Source organism: Schistocerca serialis, chromosome 8 (assembly GCF_023864345.2).
Source record: "Schistocerca serialis cubense isolate TAMUIC-IGC-003099 chromosome 8, iqSchSeri2.2, whole genome shotgun sequence".
Classification (NCBI taxonomy): Eukaryota; Metazoa; Arthropoda; class Insecta; order Orthoptera; family Acrididae; genus Schistocerca; species Schistocerca serialis.
The window spans coordinates 271770401-271783779 of record NC_064645.1 but is presented as its reverse complement, the minus strand read 5'-3'; the positions used below and the strand labels follow the sequence as shown (position 1 = coordinate 271783779).

General features: G+C 43.4%; 1 protein-coding gene across 1 annotated transcript; it reads right to left on the bottom strand.

Annotated features, from left to right (window-relative positions):
* Positions 1–4458: 4458 nt before the first annotated feature.
* LOC126416967 (uncharacterized) lies at positions 4459–4986 on the bottom strand. Its single transcript, XM_050084848.1, has one exon. The coding sequence runs from the start codon at positions 4984–4986 to the stop codon at positions 4459–4461; it is 528 nt and encodes a 175-aa protein (XP_049940805.1).
* Between the last annotated feature and the right edge of the window lie 8393 nt (positions 4987–13379).

Below are 13379 nucleotides of genomic sequence, written 5' to 3'. Positions count from 1 at the left end.
CTCCCCTTTTTCCTATTATGTGTCCTCATTTTATTAACAAGTAGATGGCATGGAGTGAGTCAGGAGTTTGAATGTTTACATCCATAAATGCATGTGTAGTTTCAAGTAGTCACCAACTTAAGTTCCTGGGAAAGACTGCAAACAAAACAGGTATGACGGATATGTACAATAGTCTGAAATGTGTTGTGCCATTGCTGGTCACGAAATTGGGTCAGTTTGCCCCACCCTGGAACAGAAGGTGGATTCTGCCTCATATATTTCCACTTCGTCTTTTAGGGGAACGGTCGCTCCGTCAGTGTGTCTCGTTCAGGTTGCTGTCTATGGTGCAAGACTGAGTTATTTAGTCAAGTAACTAGTCAATCCCTTTTCTTGCAGGTCTGTTAATAGCAGGGAAGTGTAGCAACGCCCATTAATTTTTATATTTATGGTATATTCCACAGGGAGATCATAGTCTGATGGAAACTCCATTGCGCAGGCATTGGATCATCAGTATGCATGAATATTCGTCCAAACCTTTAGCTTTAGTACTGCTGATGTTATCGTTATTTAATTAGATGTGCTCCGTTCTTATTTTTCCAGCAATCTGTATAGGGCCAAGTAATGATTCCTCTGTGAATAACGTACGAGCCATTGCCTTCCATAGTCCATCGTTCATGGCCGCAAAGATAATTAACTTTCACTTTACCTCGGCCGCTTCATAGCGAATAAGTTGCATGTTTTCGTGCGTATTATATAAAAGTATTATAGTGTGAACGTTCTTACAATGAAGAATCATCTCACAGTCAGTAAACTACACTCATACTCATAAATTAAGGATAATGCTGATACATGGTGAAACAACGCTCTGGTGGGCGGTTTGCGAGTTTAAATCACCTCGGGGTATGACCATGGTTTGCGAGTTTAAATCACCTCGGGGTATGACCATGCGATGCACTTGACCTGCGGTCGTCGCACGGTGGCGCTAGCAGCAGTCCACATACGCAGAGGTGTGTTGGTGCATGTCAGAGTACGGTGCAGCGAGTAAGTGTGCAGACATTTTCAGACGTACTAATGGTGACTGTGTGCTGAAAATGGCTCAAAGAACGCATATTGAAGACGATATGAGGGGTAGAATACTAGGGTGACTGGCAGCTGGTCAAACACAGCAGGTCGTAGCATAGGCCCTCCGTGCGCCACAAAGTGTGATCTCAAGATTATGGCAACGATTCCAGCAGACAGGAAACGTGTCCAGGCGCTACCGTACGGGACGTGCACAGTGTACAACACCACAAGAAGACAAATATCTCACCACAAGTGCCCGCAGACGGCCACAGAGTACTGCAAGTAGCATTGCTCGGGACCTTACTGCAGCCACTGGAACAGTTGTCTCCGGACACACAGTCTACAGACGACTGAACAGACCTGGTTTATTCGCCTGGAGACCTGTAAGGTGCATTTCACTGACCCCTGTTCACAGGAGAGGCCGTAAAGCCTGGTGTCAAGAACACAGTACATGGTCATTGGAACAGCGGTCCCAGGTTATGTTCACGGACGAGTACAGGTATAGTCTGAACAGTGATTCTCGCCGGGTTTTCAACTGGCGTGAACCAGGAACCAGATACCAACCCCTTAATGTCCATGAAAGGGACCTCTATGGAGCTCGTGGTTTGATGATGTGGGGTGGGATTATGATTGGTGCACGTACACCCCTGCATGTCTTTGACAGAGCTACTGTAACAGTCAGGCGTATCGGGACGTCATTGTGCACCAATATGTCCGCCTTTACAGGGGTGCACCTTCCTCCTGATGGTTGATAACGCACGGCCCCACTGAGCTGCTATCGTGGTGGAGTACCTTGAAACAGAAGATATCAGGCGAATGGCCTTCCTGTTCTCCAGACCTAAACCCCATCGAGCACGTCTGAAATGCTCTCGGTCGACGTATCGCTGGATGTCTTCAAATCCCTACAACACTTCAGGACCTCCGACAGGCAATGGTGCAGGAATGGGAGGCTATACCCTGGCAGCTGCTCGACCACCCGATCCAGAGTATGTGCGGCCTGTGTTTGTCCGCATGGTGATCATATCCCATACTGATGCCGGGTACATGCGCAGGAAACAGTGGCGTTTTGTAGTACATGTGTTTCGGGACGGTTTTCTCAACTTATCACCAATACCGTGGACTTACAGATCTGTGTCGTGTGTGTTCCCTATGTGCCTATGCTATTAGCGCCAGTCTTGTGTAGTGCCACGTTGTGTGGCGCCACATTCTGCAAATATCCTTAATTTATGAACATGAGTGTATGTGCAACCGTTCTCAATGTCCCACGTGACCATAGCTGTACAGACAATGAGCTCTCATCGTTCATGAAATGCTTTCATGTAAGGCAGAATGTGTGTACAAACAAAAATGAAAAAGAATATTAGTGCGCGAATTTTATATTAGTGTGTGAATCTTATCGGAATCAAGAACTATTAAAGAGTTAGTATTGTGTATACCATAGTCTTAATAAAGCCATGTGGCCATGACTGTGCAGACAATGGGTATCTACTCTTCTTGCATAGTTTTCAGGTACGGCAGTATACGTGTGTTAATGTGAATTTGATATAACTGTTTCTTGTCGGTCGTAGTCGATACATGGAAGACGTCGCTGTGAGTAAGGTATATGCCATTCTCGCACGTGGTTACAACTACATAGACAATGAGGTTCCACCGTTATTGGCCCGTGCATTGGCGTGAGTTCTGCTAGGCTGAAATATCGATGAGCTCATCTTCTTGTTGTTCTTAGGGCTACTTGCTTAAGTTTTACGATCAACACACAGGTGTGCTCTCTGTATGTACTGTTTGTAAATGTTCAGTCTCCGTTCTGCTTGCCCACAATGGTTGGTAGGCGTATCGTGCACCAGCTGATTTCTATGAGTTTTAGAGTGACTGTATTACAGCCCAGCTATAAACCCGGCCAATTAGTTATTGACGACACTTCCCTCCCATGTCCAAAATACTAAATCAAATAATAATAAGACCATTAAGCTTCTTATTGAGTTGGTACATCAAGCCTTGCACCTACTGTACGTACTTACAAAGTCTCATGCTTTGTTTCCCGCCAAACACTTGCTTTCAAATAATACACGTTGGTGAAGAACAAAGAAAAAAATCTGTTGTCACGCATGTACTTTCGCAGTCCACTAACCGTAGATCACTCGGTCCTTTGGCCTCATCAAGTCATGGCCCTCGTAATGCTGATGAGCACATATTGTAAGAATACTCACTGAGGATAGGTATGAGTGGGATGATCAAACTGAGTGATATACGATACATTTCCTTCTCGTTAGAACGAATTATATTACTATGTTATTCACATGAGAAGCTGGTCAGAGAAGGATACGTGCTCGAATTTGGACTTTTAATACAGGTTCTTCCTACTGCAAGATTAATCCCAGCACCGCTACTGCCCTATTTCTCCTCTCTAGGGAATTTCCCGAGACACAACGAGAGGAAAACTGAAACAACCCAACTTACTGCGCAGAATCATATAGCTACTCATACCAGCAAATAATGGGAGAGCTTGATTCTGTTAGCATATTTCAGCACTTCATGACATTATTCTTAAACAAACTACTCAGTGGAGAAGCACGGAGGGTCACACACAATATGCTCCAAATCTGTCAACTCTCAAATTTAAGGATGTTCGCTTCTATTACAAATCTCTGCAATAGTCTTCCGGAATATTTCATCCAACGCTCTCGCATACGTTTTGTGGCCATGAAATACACTCAAGCAGATTGGTCACAAGTGTGGTGTGGTCAATTGTCCAGGCCATGATCCTACCCAGAGTCATTAGAGACATCGCGCCAACGATATTGCGGCTGGTTACCTAACACTCTCTAACAACTATAAAATCAGACTGCGTAAATCGGCATTATGTGAGGTTTGTAATACAGAAGTGAATGTAGCACCTGCTGACGACTATTATCGAGTATATATCACAGACCTTTCAATGCCACTGAAATGAGCTTCATAAATGCCTTAGACTGAGCCCCGGGTTTTGCCTACTGTTGATTTCATTGTAACGATAGGGCGACAGTCTGGACTGAAAATGAAACGTACTTTCAATTCCGCAACTATCATTGTTGCAGATGTACACTAAAAAATAAGAGAACAGTTGGTGAAATACGTAAGATTTATTTTTTTGTTTTAAATAAACCAATGACTGTTAATGAAAATTGAAAAATGAATAAACAGAAACAATATTAAATGAACGCAGCAAAAAACGAAACACAGAACGAAAAACGAAATCAATAATAAACACAACAAAAACGAAGACAAATAAGAACTTTTGAAACAAACGAACATTTTTTCAGTTGGTGCATTCGGCACCTGAGGGTTGGCTCCAAAGACTCTCAGCTGCCCCCTCCTCCACCTCTACACGGAAATTCTCCATCTTGGCAGCACCCACGAGACTCTCGGCTGCCTCATTCTCTAGATCTCTAGGGGCTTGTTCCATCTTTGAACATTCACGAGAGTCTCAGCTGATCCTTCCTCCTCATCTTCACAGTCTTTGTCCATCTCGGCAGCACCCAGCTGCCTATCAGCTGCCTCCTCCTCTAAATCTTCATGGGCTTCTTCCATCTTGGCAACATTCACGAGACTCTCAGCTGCCCTTTCTTCCTCATTTCCACATGCTGGGACAATCTCAGCAGAATCCATGACACCATCATCTCCCTCTTCCTCAATTTCACCACATTCTTTGCCCATCTTGGCAGCTCCCATGAGACTCTTAGCTGCCTCCTCCTCTAAATCTTCATGGGCTTCTTCCAACTTGGCAACATTCACGAGACTCTCAGCTGCCCCTTCCTCCTCATTTCCACATGCTGGGGCAATCTCAGCAGTATCCATGACACCCTCATCTGTCTCTTCCTCAATCTTACCACACGCTTCGCCCATCTTGGCAGCACCCATGAGACTCTCAGCTGCCTCCTCCTCTAAATCTCGATGGGCTTGTTCCATCTTGGCAACATTCACGAGATCCTCATCAGCCCCTTCCTCAGTATCTCCACACCCTTCACCCCATCTTGGCAGCACCCATGAGACTCTCAGCTGAGTCCTCCTCTAAATCTTGACAGGCTTGTTCCATCTTGGCAACATCCACGAAGCCCTTAGCTGCCCCTTCCTCCTCATCTCCATATGCTGGGTCAATCTCAGCAGCATCCACAAGACCCTCATCTGCCTCTTCCTCAATCTCGCCACACGCTTCGCCCATCTTGGCAGCATGCATGAGACTCTCAGCTGCCTCCTCCTCTAAATCTTGACAGGCCTGTTCCATCTTGGCAGCATTCACAGGATCCTTAGCTGCCACTTCCTCCTCATCTCCACATACTGGGTCAATCACAGCAACAACCACGAGACCATCATTTGCCCCTTCCTCTATTTCACCACACGCTTCACCCATCTTGGCAGCACCCATGAGGCTCTCAGCTGCCTCCTCCTCTAAATCTTGATGGGCTTGTTCCATCTTGGCAATATTCACAAGATCCTCATCTGCCCCTTCCTCAGTATCTCCACACCCTTCACCCATCTTGGCAGCACCCATGAGACTTTCAGCTGCCTCCGCCTCTAAATCTTGACAGGCTTGTTCCATCTTGGCAACATTCACGAAGCCCTTAGCTGCCCCTTCCTCCTCATCTCCATATGCTGGGTCAATCTCAGCAGCATCCACAAGACCCTTATCTGCCTCTTCCTCAATCTCACCACATGCTTCGCCCATCTTGGCAGCATGCATGAGACTCTCAGCTGCCTCCTCGTCTAAATCTTCATGGGTTTCTTCCAACTTGGTAACCTTCACGAGACTCTCAGCTGCCGCTTCCTCCTCATTTCCACATGCTGGGGCAATCTCAGCAGTATCCATGACACCCTCATCTGCCTCTTCCTCAATCTCACCACATGCTTCGCCTATCTTGGCAGCACCCCTGAGACTCTCAGCTGCCTCCTCCTCTAAATCTCGATGGGCTTGTTTCATCTTGTCAACATTCACGAGATCCTCATCTGCCCCTTCCTCAGTATCTCCACACCCTTCACCCCATCTTGGCAGCACCCATGAGACTCTCAGCTGAGTCCTCCTCCAAATCTTGACAGGCTTGTTCCATCTTGGCAACATCCACGAAGCCCTTAGCTGCCCCTTCCTTCTCATCTCCACATGCTTGGTCAATCTCAGCAGCATCCACAAGATTCTCATCTGCCCCTTCCTGAATATCTCCACATGCTTCACCCATTTTGGCAGCACCCATGAGATTTTCAGCTGCCGGCTCCTCTAAATCTTGATGGGCTTGTTCCATCTTGGCAGCATTCACGAGGCCCTTAGCTGCCCCTTACTCCTCATCTCCACATGCTTGGTCAATCTCAGCAGCATCCGCAAGATCCTCATCTGCCGTTTCCTCAATATCTCCACATGCTTCATCTATCTTGGCAGTACCCATCAGACTCTCATTTGCCGCCTCCTCTAAATCTTGACAGGCTTGTACCATCTTGACAGCATCCACGAGACAATCAGCTACTCTCTCCTCCTCTTGATCCATCTTGGCACCGTCCACCTAAGCAACCAAGATAGTGGTAGGCTTTTGGCTAAACTAGAAACAACATTATACACTAGAACGTACATTATGAAATAATATTGGGTAAGAGTGTTCAGGCATTGCGGTGAACAAGAGGTTTACATGGAGTATCATTGTTTTATGCCAGAGTCAAATGAAATTCAAAATTTGAATAGTAGTGATAATGTTTAACAGGTAATAATAAGATACTGGAATATTATTACCGCACAGTCATTAGAAGCTGATGACTTAGTGTATGGTATGAAAAAGAGGGACTTCCATTATCACCGACTGCACAATAATGTAGCGCTAAGATTCTCATACTGGCAGCATGTCTGTAACTAAAACGTCTCGGGCTTACTGAAGAATGGGAGACAACCCGTCGGCTCTGACCAATGACGTTAGAATTTTCCGGAGATGATTTACTACACAGATTTGACAGCTGAGCCAAGTGTTCATAAACTAAGGAATGCAGGAGAGAGAAACAGGTGGTAGACATATAAAACGTCCAGTGATATTTCGACCATAACGTTAAGGATATCGCTTATTTGAGTCCTAGTATTCCTGTTAAAAAGTAAAGGGAAAAAAGGATAGAAGTTGTGGTAGTGTAGAATACCTCAATTAACATATATACGTGTTGTATCTTGAAATTCAGTCGATATGTATAGGTTAATTGCAGTATGGGATAGAAATTTAACGTACGTTGATTTCTTCGTTTTCGTTAGCATTAGTATCCTATTCTTCAGTTAAGCTGTATAGGTCAAGTGAAGTACGGGATACAAATTTTAAAGGTGTTTCTTTCGCTTCCGCTACTACTAAGATTCTGTTCTATGTAGATAGTATTACTAGCGAAGCCGGAAAGATCTACATACATGATATTTGCATCCCACTCTTCAGTTGACCTGTATACGTCGACTGAAGTACGGGGTACAAATTTTGCGTATGTCGGTCTTTTCGCCTTCTGTAGTGCTAGTATACACCCGGAAAATGCACTACCACCCGACGAAGAAACTGTGTCAGTTAAAAGCGTTATGTGGTTTGGGGATTCGCAAATGACGCGCAATTTCCCATTTGCTCTTATTCCCTATGTTTTCAATGCCGCTCAGAATGACAGAGATTTGAAAACCGGATTTTAAACTCGTTTTTCTTTCCAGGAGCAGTGATGGACTATATCCATACTTTGTTGTGTATAAACAGCTAATTTAAACTGAAGAAGCTGCAGAAGGATTGAAATTTGGGATAATGGTCCGAGATAAGTCCAAAACCCACTGAGAAAGGGGAAGCATTGCATTAGAAGACGAATGGAAAACGAACACGTGAATTAGAGAGCGCAGTAGAGAATTAAATGGGCAAAAATATTATTTCCAATAGAATTCTTTCCTAATTCACCAGATACTGATTTTAACGGTTTAAAGAAGAAAATTAAAAAAGAAAAACAGGGAATGAAGCCTCAAACGTGAATACACACACGTAAAAATAAGTTTTGCAATAAGCTGAAAGCGGGAAAACAAGGCTGGATGCAGAAGAAATGCGAAACAATAGAAGCGTGTGTAACAATCGGAAAGTTAGATCCATAGATGGGAAAATTATGGAAACCGTTAGAGGAGAGAGATTCAGATGCATAAATATCAAAGGCTTACCCGGCAAGCCGATACGAACGAAAGGATGGAGGTCTGAAAGCTGTATTGAAGGTAGGAATGGGTCCTACAAAATAAACCAACTTAAAGAAGGAAGTGGATGAAGATTCGAAGTGAAATATGGTACACTGAAAAGCTTCACACAACAGTAAAAGATGTTCCACGTGATATATAAAACATACTAAGCAGGCGAAATACACCCACATTTTCAAAAACGTGTAATAATCCCACTCCCAGACAGGCCAAATGCTCACAAGTTTCAAAGTTAACGGAATGGTCACGAAAAATCTAATACGAATTAATGAAGACATTGGTAGCGTAGAATTTCTGGGGAGATGAATTTAGATTGTGCGTAAGTATGGGGACGAGTAAGTCATTTCCGACCGTAGGACTCTGAAGACAGACTGCTGCAAGGCAAAAGTAAATCTGTAGGAATTCAATTTCTGAGGGACACAGAGATAAAATACAGGAGGTGAGACTATCCCAAACTTGTGCATAAAACAAAGTGCAGTTATAAAGGTCTCAGGATCTCGCAGGCATACAGTAGCTGAGACGGGAGTGTGATACGTTTGTAAACTAGCAACTCAGCAAGCAGCACGGTAAATAGACAAAAATTACATATGGAGGTGAAGGCTCAGGGAAAAAAAATAAAACTTTTAGTTCAGGACATTACAGTTCTGTAAGGTACACCCATTTCCTTTGATTATCAGTTGAACGAAATGAGTAATGTCTTGAAAAGAAATTATCAATGAATACTAGCAAAAGTAAAAGTAGGATAGTAAAATGCGGTAGAACTGAGTTAGAAGTTGAATATGGAAAAATATTAACAAATGACACTGAGAGAAGTAAACTGAGCTTTGTTGCTTGGATAAAAGTAACAGCTTATTAGCAAAGTAGAGGACATGTAAACATCAGGATGTCAATAGCAAGAAAGGCATTTCTGAAAAGCAGAAATTAGTTAACCTATAATATAAATTTCAGTTCTAGGTAGTCTTCTATCGAGGTATTTGTCTATAGTGTAGCCATGTACATGAGTGGAACGCTGGAGATCAAACTGTGTGGAGCGTGTAACTTGCGAGGAGGAAATGAATCTAAATGGAGGAAAAAGTCTGTGAGTTGGGTGAGAAGGCGAGGGATTGTAAAATTTGTGCAGGTAGAGTGTAGAGGAAGAGTTTAACACAGTATGCAGATTGAAATGAATGTCAGCTGCTGCACTTATGGAGAAGCAAAGAGCCTCTCACAGGATAGACTACCGTGGGAACCTGCATCTCATCATTCTTCAAACGGGAGACCGTATCAACAACAACACCACCACATGAAGATTTTCTAACAATTGCCTCGCCCTTATTTACAAAGTCCCCTTTGTAAAGGGGAAATGGCCGTATTGATGTTATTCATTGAAGAAGAGAGACCTAGATTCCATGGATATACCGTCACGTGCAAAAAATTCTATCGTAGTGCATTCTGGTAGCAGTGGCTAACTCATCGTAAGTAATAAAACAGCAGTCCCTATAACTCCACATTCAGTAGCTTCATTACCATTGTAACATTCAGCACAATTTCATTTTTCTAATCTTCTGTAATTGATTATTCTATACTGTTATTGTCATCGCATTTGACAACACGTCTCTTTTAATTTTTTGTTTTATGTTGCGCGCGATGTTTGGTGTAACTTACGGGATATTTTCACTCTGCCGCTATGTGGACGTGTTATATCTGTTTCAATAAGTGGAGGAAAATTTCTTAACCCTTTAATGTATTTCTAGCTACCTGCTACGCCCTCATGTGGTTCTTGTTATGATCATAAAGATGTACTAGAATGGTGGAAACAATGTCTTGAAAAGTCGTATGCAAGAAATAGTGAAGATAAGGAACTGGAGAACGCTGTGGCAAGCAATCCGGAAGAGGAGGGAATCTGTCCCCTGCATGATTAATTTTATCTCGTAGTCAAGCAGCTAAACCATGGGAAAGCCGCTGAAGATGGTGATAAACCAGCAGAACTCGTCAAGGCTGCTAGACAACAGCTACATAAAGAACTATCCCAAGTCTCACAACCCTATACGAAACCAGGGAACACCCAACAAACTTCGAAGAATGTGCTACAGCGCCAACGCAAAATAAAGAAACTGCAAACAAATTTGAACAATGTAACATTCTCAATTTGATGACACAACCCACCCAGATCTTGTCCTCTGTCATTGTAAGGAGGTTTGAAGAAAGGATAGGTGTGCAAGATACGTAAGACTAATTTGGATCGAGAAGAGGTGTAGAAGCAATACTCGGGTAACGGCTAATACCTGAGACAAGACAAAGGAAGAGTCAAGAATGCAGCAGAGTATCCTAGGAGGGTTGGTCAGTATTCAGGTGCATGGCAGGAACGATCATTTGAAGTTTAAAAGTCTAAACAAAACCTCTTCTACTGCAACGGCTTGGCCTTCTATATTTTCAGGGGCTTAAGTATGGCTCAAATCACGAAAAAAATTTCCTGTAAACATTGGCTGTAAAGTGCTCACCTTCAGAACTTTGGGCAGTTGTGCAGCTTCACTGTTGTGAAACACATCTCTTCCACAAAACAAGTCCTTGTAGCTCTTAAGCTACGAACCTTAGTCCACGTTTACTAGTCTCTTTGGCTACAAATGATCGTTCCTGTCGCATCTTTTATCATTCCTGCCAAGGCACTGTATATTGCCTACATCGACCAAGAGAAAATATTAGCTGGGGTAGACTGGCGACAGATTTTTGAGAAGCTGAGAGAGGGAATGGCATAATGTATCAGGACAGAAGAGTGCTGCAGTAACTTTACAGAGAAAAGATGGCTGTGATAGGATGTGGATAACATCAAGAGGAGGCCACTGTTAAATCAGGTGTACAGCCGTGCTACTCATTTTCTGTTATCTTGTTCATCGGATACATTCAGAGGGCACTAGATGAGTTTAGGGAGAAACTAGTAGTAGGAATTAAAATTTAAGGTAAGATAATAGACATGTTGAGATTTGCTGATGATATTATAGTGTTAAGTGAAGGTTGGTTTGGTTTGGTTTTGTTTTGGTTTAGGGATCAAAAAACAACTGCGGCGATAAAAATGGTTCAAATGGTTCTGAGCACTACGGGACTCAACTCCTGAGGTCATTAGTCCCCTAGAACTTAGAACTAGTTAAACCTAACTAACCTAAGGACATCACAAACATCCATGCCCGAGGCAGGATTCGAACCTGCGACCGTAGCGGTCTTGCGGTTCCAGACTGCAGCGCCTTTAACCGCACGGCCACTTCGGCCGGCAACTGCGGCGATATGCGCCCTATTCAAAACTACAGAACACGAAGACAGAGTGGAGTTAGAAAGATGTGGAACTACTAGAAGTGAGATGCACATGAAAGCCACCCCCATTTCTTCCCAACATGTGCATTAATGAAGTTAAGACAAAAATATTGGGGTGAGTAGACGAAATACCGTTACCCAGTGGTCACTTTACAATGAGGGACTGGAGACCGTAGAATCCTTTGGCTTCCTACGGAGTAAAACCACCGTCAGACGGAAGGTCAGGGAAGAATATTGCAAGCCAAATAAACCAGGCAACAGCTACTTTTAACAAGAGCAGGAACCTTACGCGTCTCGTTTATAGCCCGATACCTGAGGGAAGACCTCATAAAGACTTTTGCATGGAATGTGCCACAGAACAGAAGTGCAATAAGGAAACTCGGAGAAGCGGGAAAAAATGCTGATAGCCTTCGAGATGTGGCTGTACCGCAGGATGCTCAAGATTTTCTGTGAAAAAAAAATACCAAGCAAAATGGCGCTTTGTAGGGTGGATAAAGAGAAGCCATGTCTCTTAAAGCTTATTCAGCTCAGAAGGGCCACATATGTCAGCCATCTACTCAGACCTTACGGTGTCATAAATGGCGTAATTGAAGGAACAGCAGAAAGGAAAAACACAAGAGGCAAATTGAGACTAGTGTACATCAACCATATCATGGACGATACCAGCTAAACCACCTACACCATTCTCAAGAAGGCCGAAGACAGAAATACTTGGCGGGCTGATGATAGCCAAACTGATGGTTGAAGAGCTAAGAGGAAGAGGAAAGATCTTCCTAAGTTTTAAAAGTGGAACAACTAATGGTAAAACGCTTTAAATTATCAGAAATGGGTACGTGGTTTGAGTGAGTACGGTGCGCTTGTGCTACATGTGAGGACAGAAGTGCAGCTGTCTCGCACACGCTGCTTTGTTGGTCTCCATCCATGAGTAAACTTTCTATCAATCCGCGACAGCTGTGTCAGAGCAAATGTTTTTTTAATTCATCGAGTCAAAATTTGTAGGGTTTACCTCGAACTTGTTGCTCCGTCTGGAACAGAGTATGATCCTCACTGTTGTTGTAGCCGTAACTTTGACAGCTTAATTCGAAAGCAATGTGTGTCTGTAGAAAATAAAGGAATTCCACTTTATAGACTAACATCCATTAAGGATGTGGTAATATCCTGTTAATTATCTTTTGTTTCCAAAACTTAAGTATTATGGTGTTCGAGACTGATGTGGGAATACAGATGGTACGGCTTCCAGTTTGGTCCTCATATTATCTTTATCAGAACCTGCATGGAGACTCCTGTGGAACCTATCATTCGCTCCAATGAGAGACAGTAACACTTTCTCATAACCTACGCCACTGCACTTCCTATCAAGTCAAACTGATAGTATGAATGGAGAATCCTTCTACAAGATCAAGTTTATTTCAACGTTCAAAGGAGGACCGTAACAGAGAAAAAGACGCTCCACAGAATTGGATCGGTGGCTCTTATAGTGTGAGCAGTGTTGAACGAGAGATGACAATATTCTTATGTGACGTCTATGTTGAGGTGAGACGATGATTTATTAATACAGCTGGAATGTTTATGAGGCCGAATTTATCCTGCTCAGTTGTTTCAAGAGTTCAGACGAAAGCATCGCTATCAAGCGAACTTACTGGATGTAGAATTTATTCCATTTCAGCCATCCGTGTTAGATATAACCTTCGTGTAGGCAACAATGTTGAAGTGTTGTAACTGTTGTGACTGGTATATTCGTTTCCTAGCGCTTCATAAGTTCTTTGGGGGTATTCATGCCGTCAGTTATTTCCAGCTCCTGGTTTCACTCCCACTGACTCCTGAGTAGCACACAGAAGTGCTCTGCTCCACTGAGAGG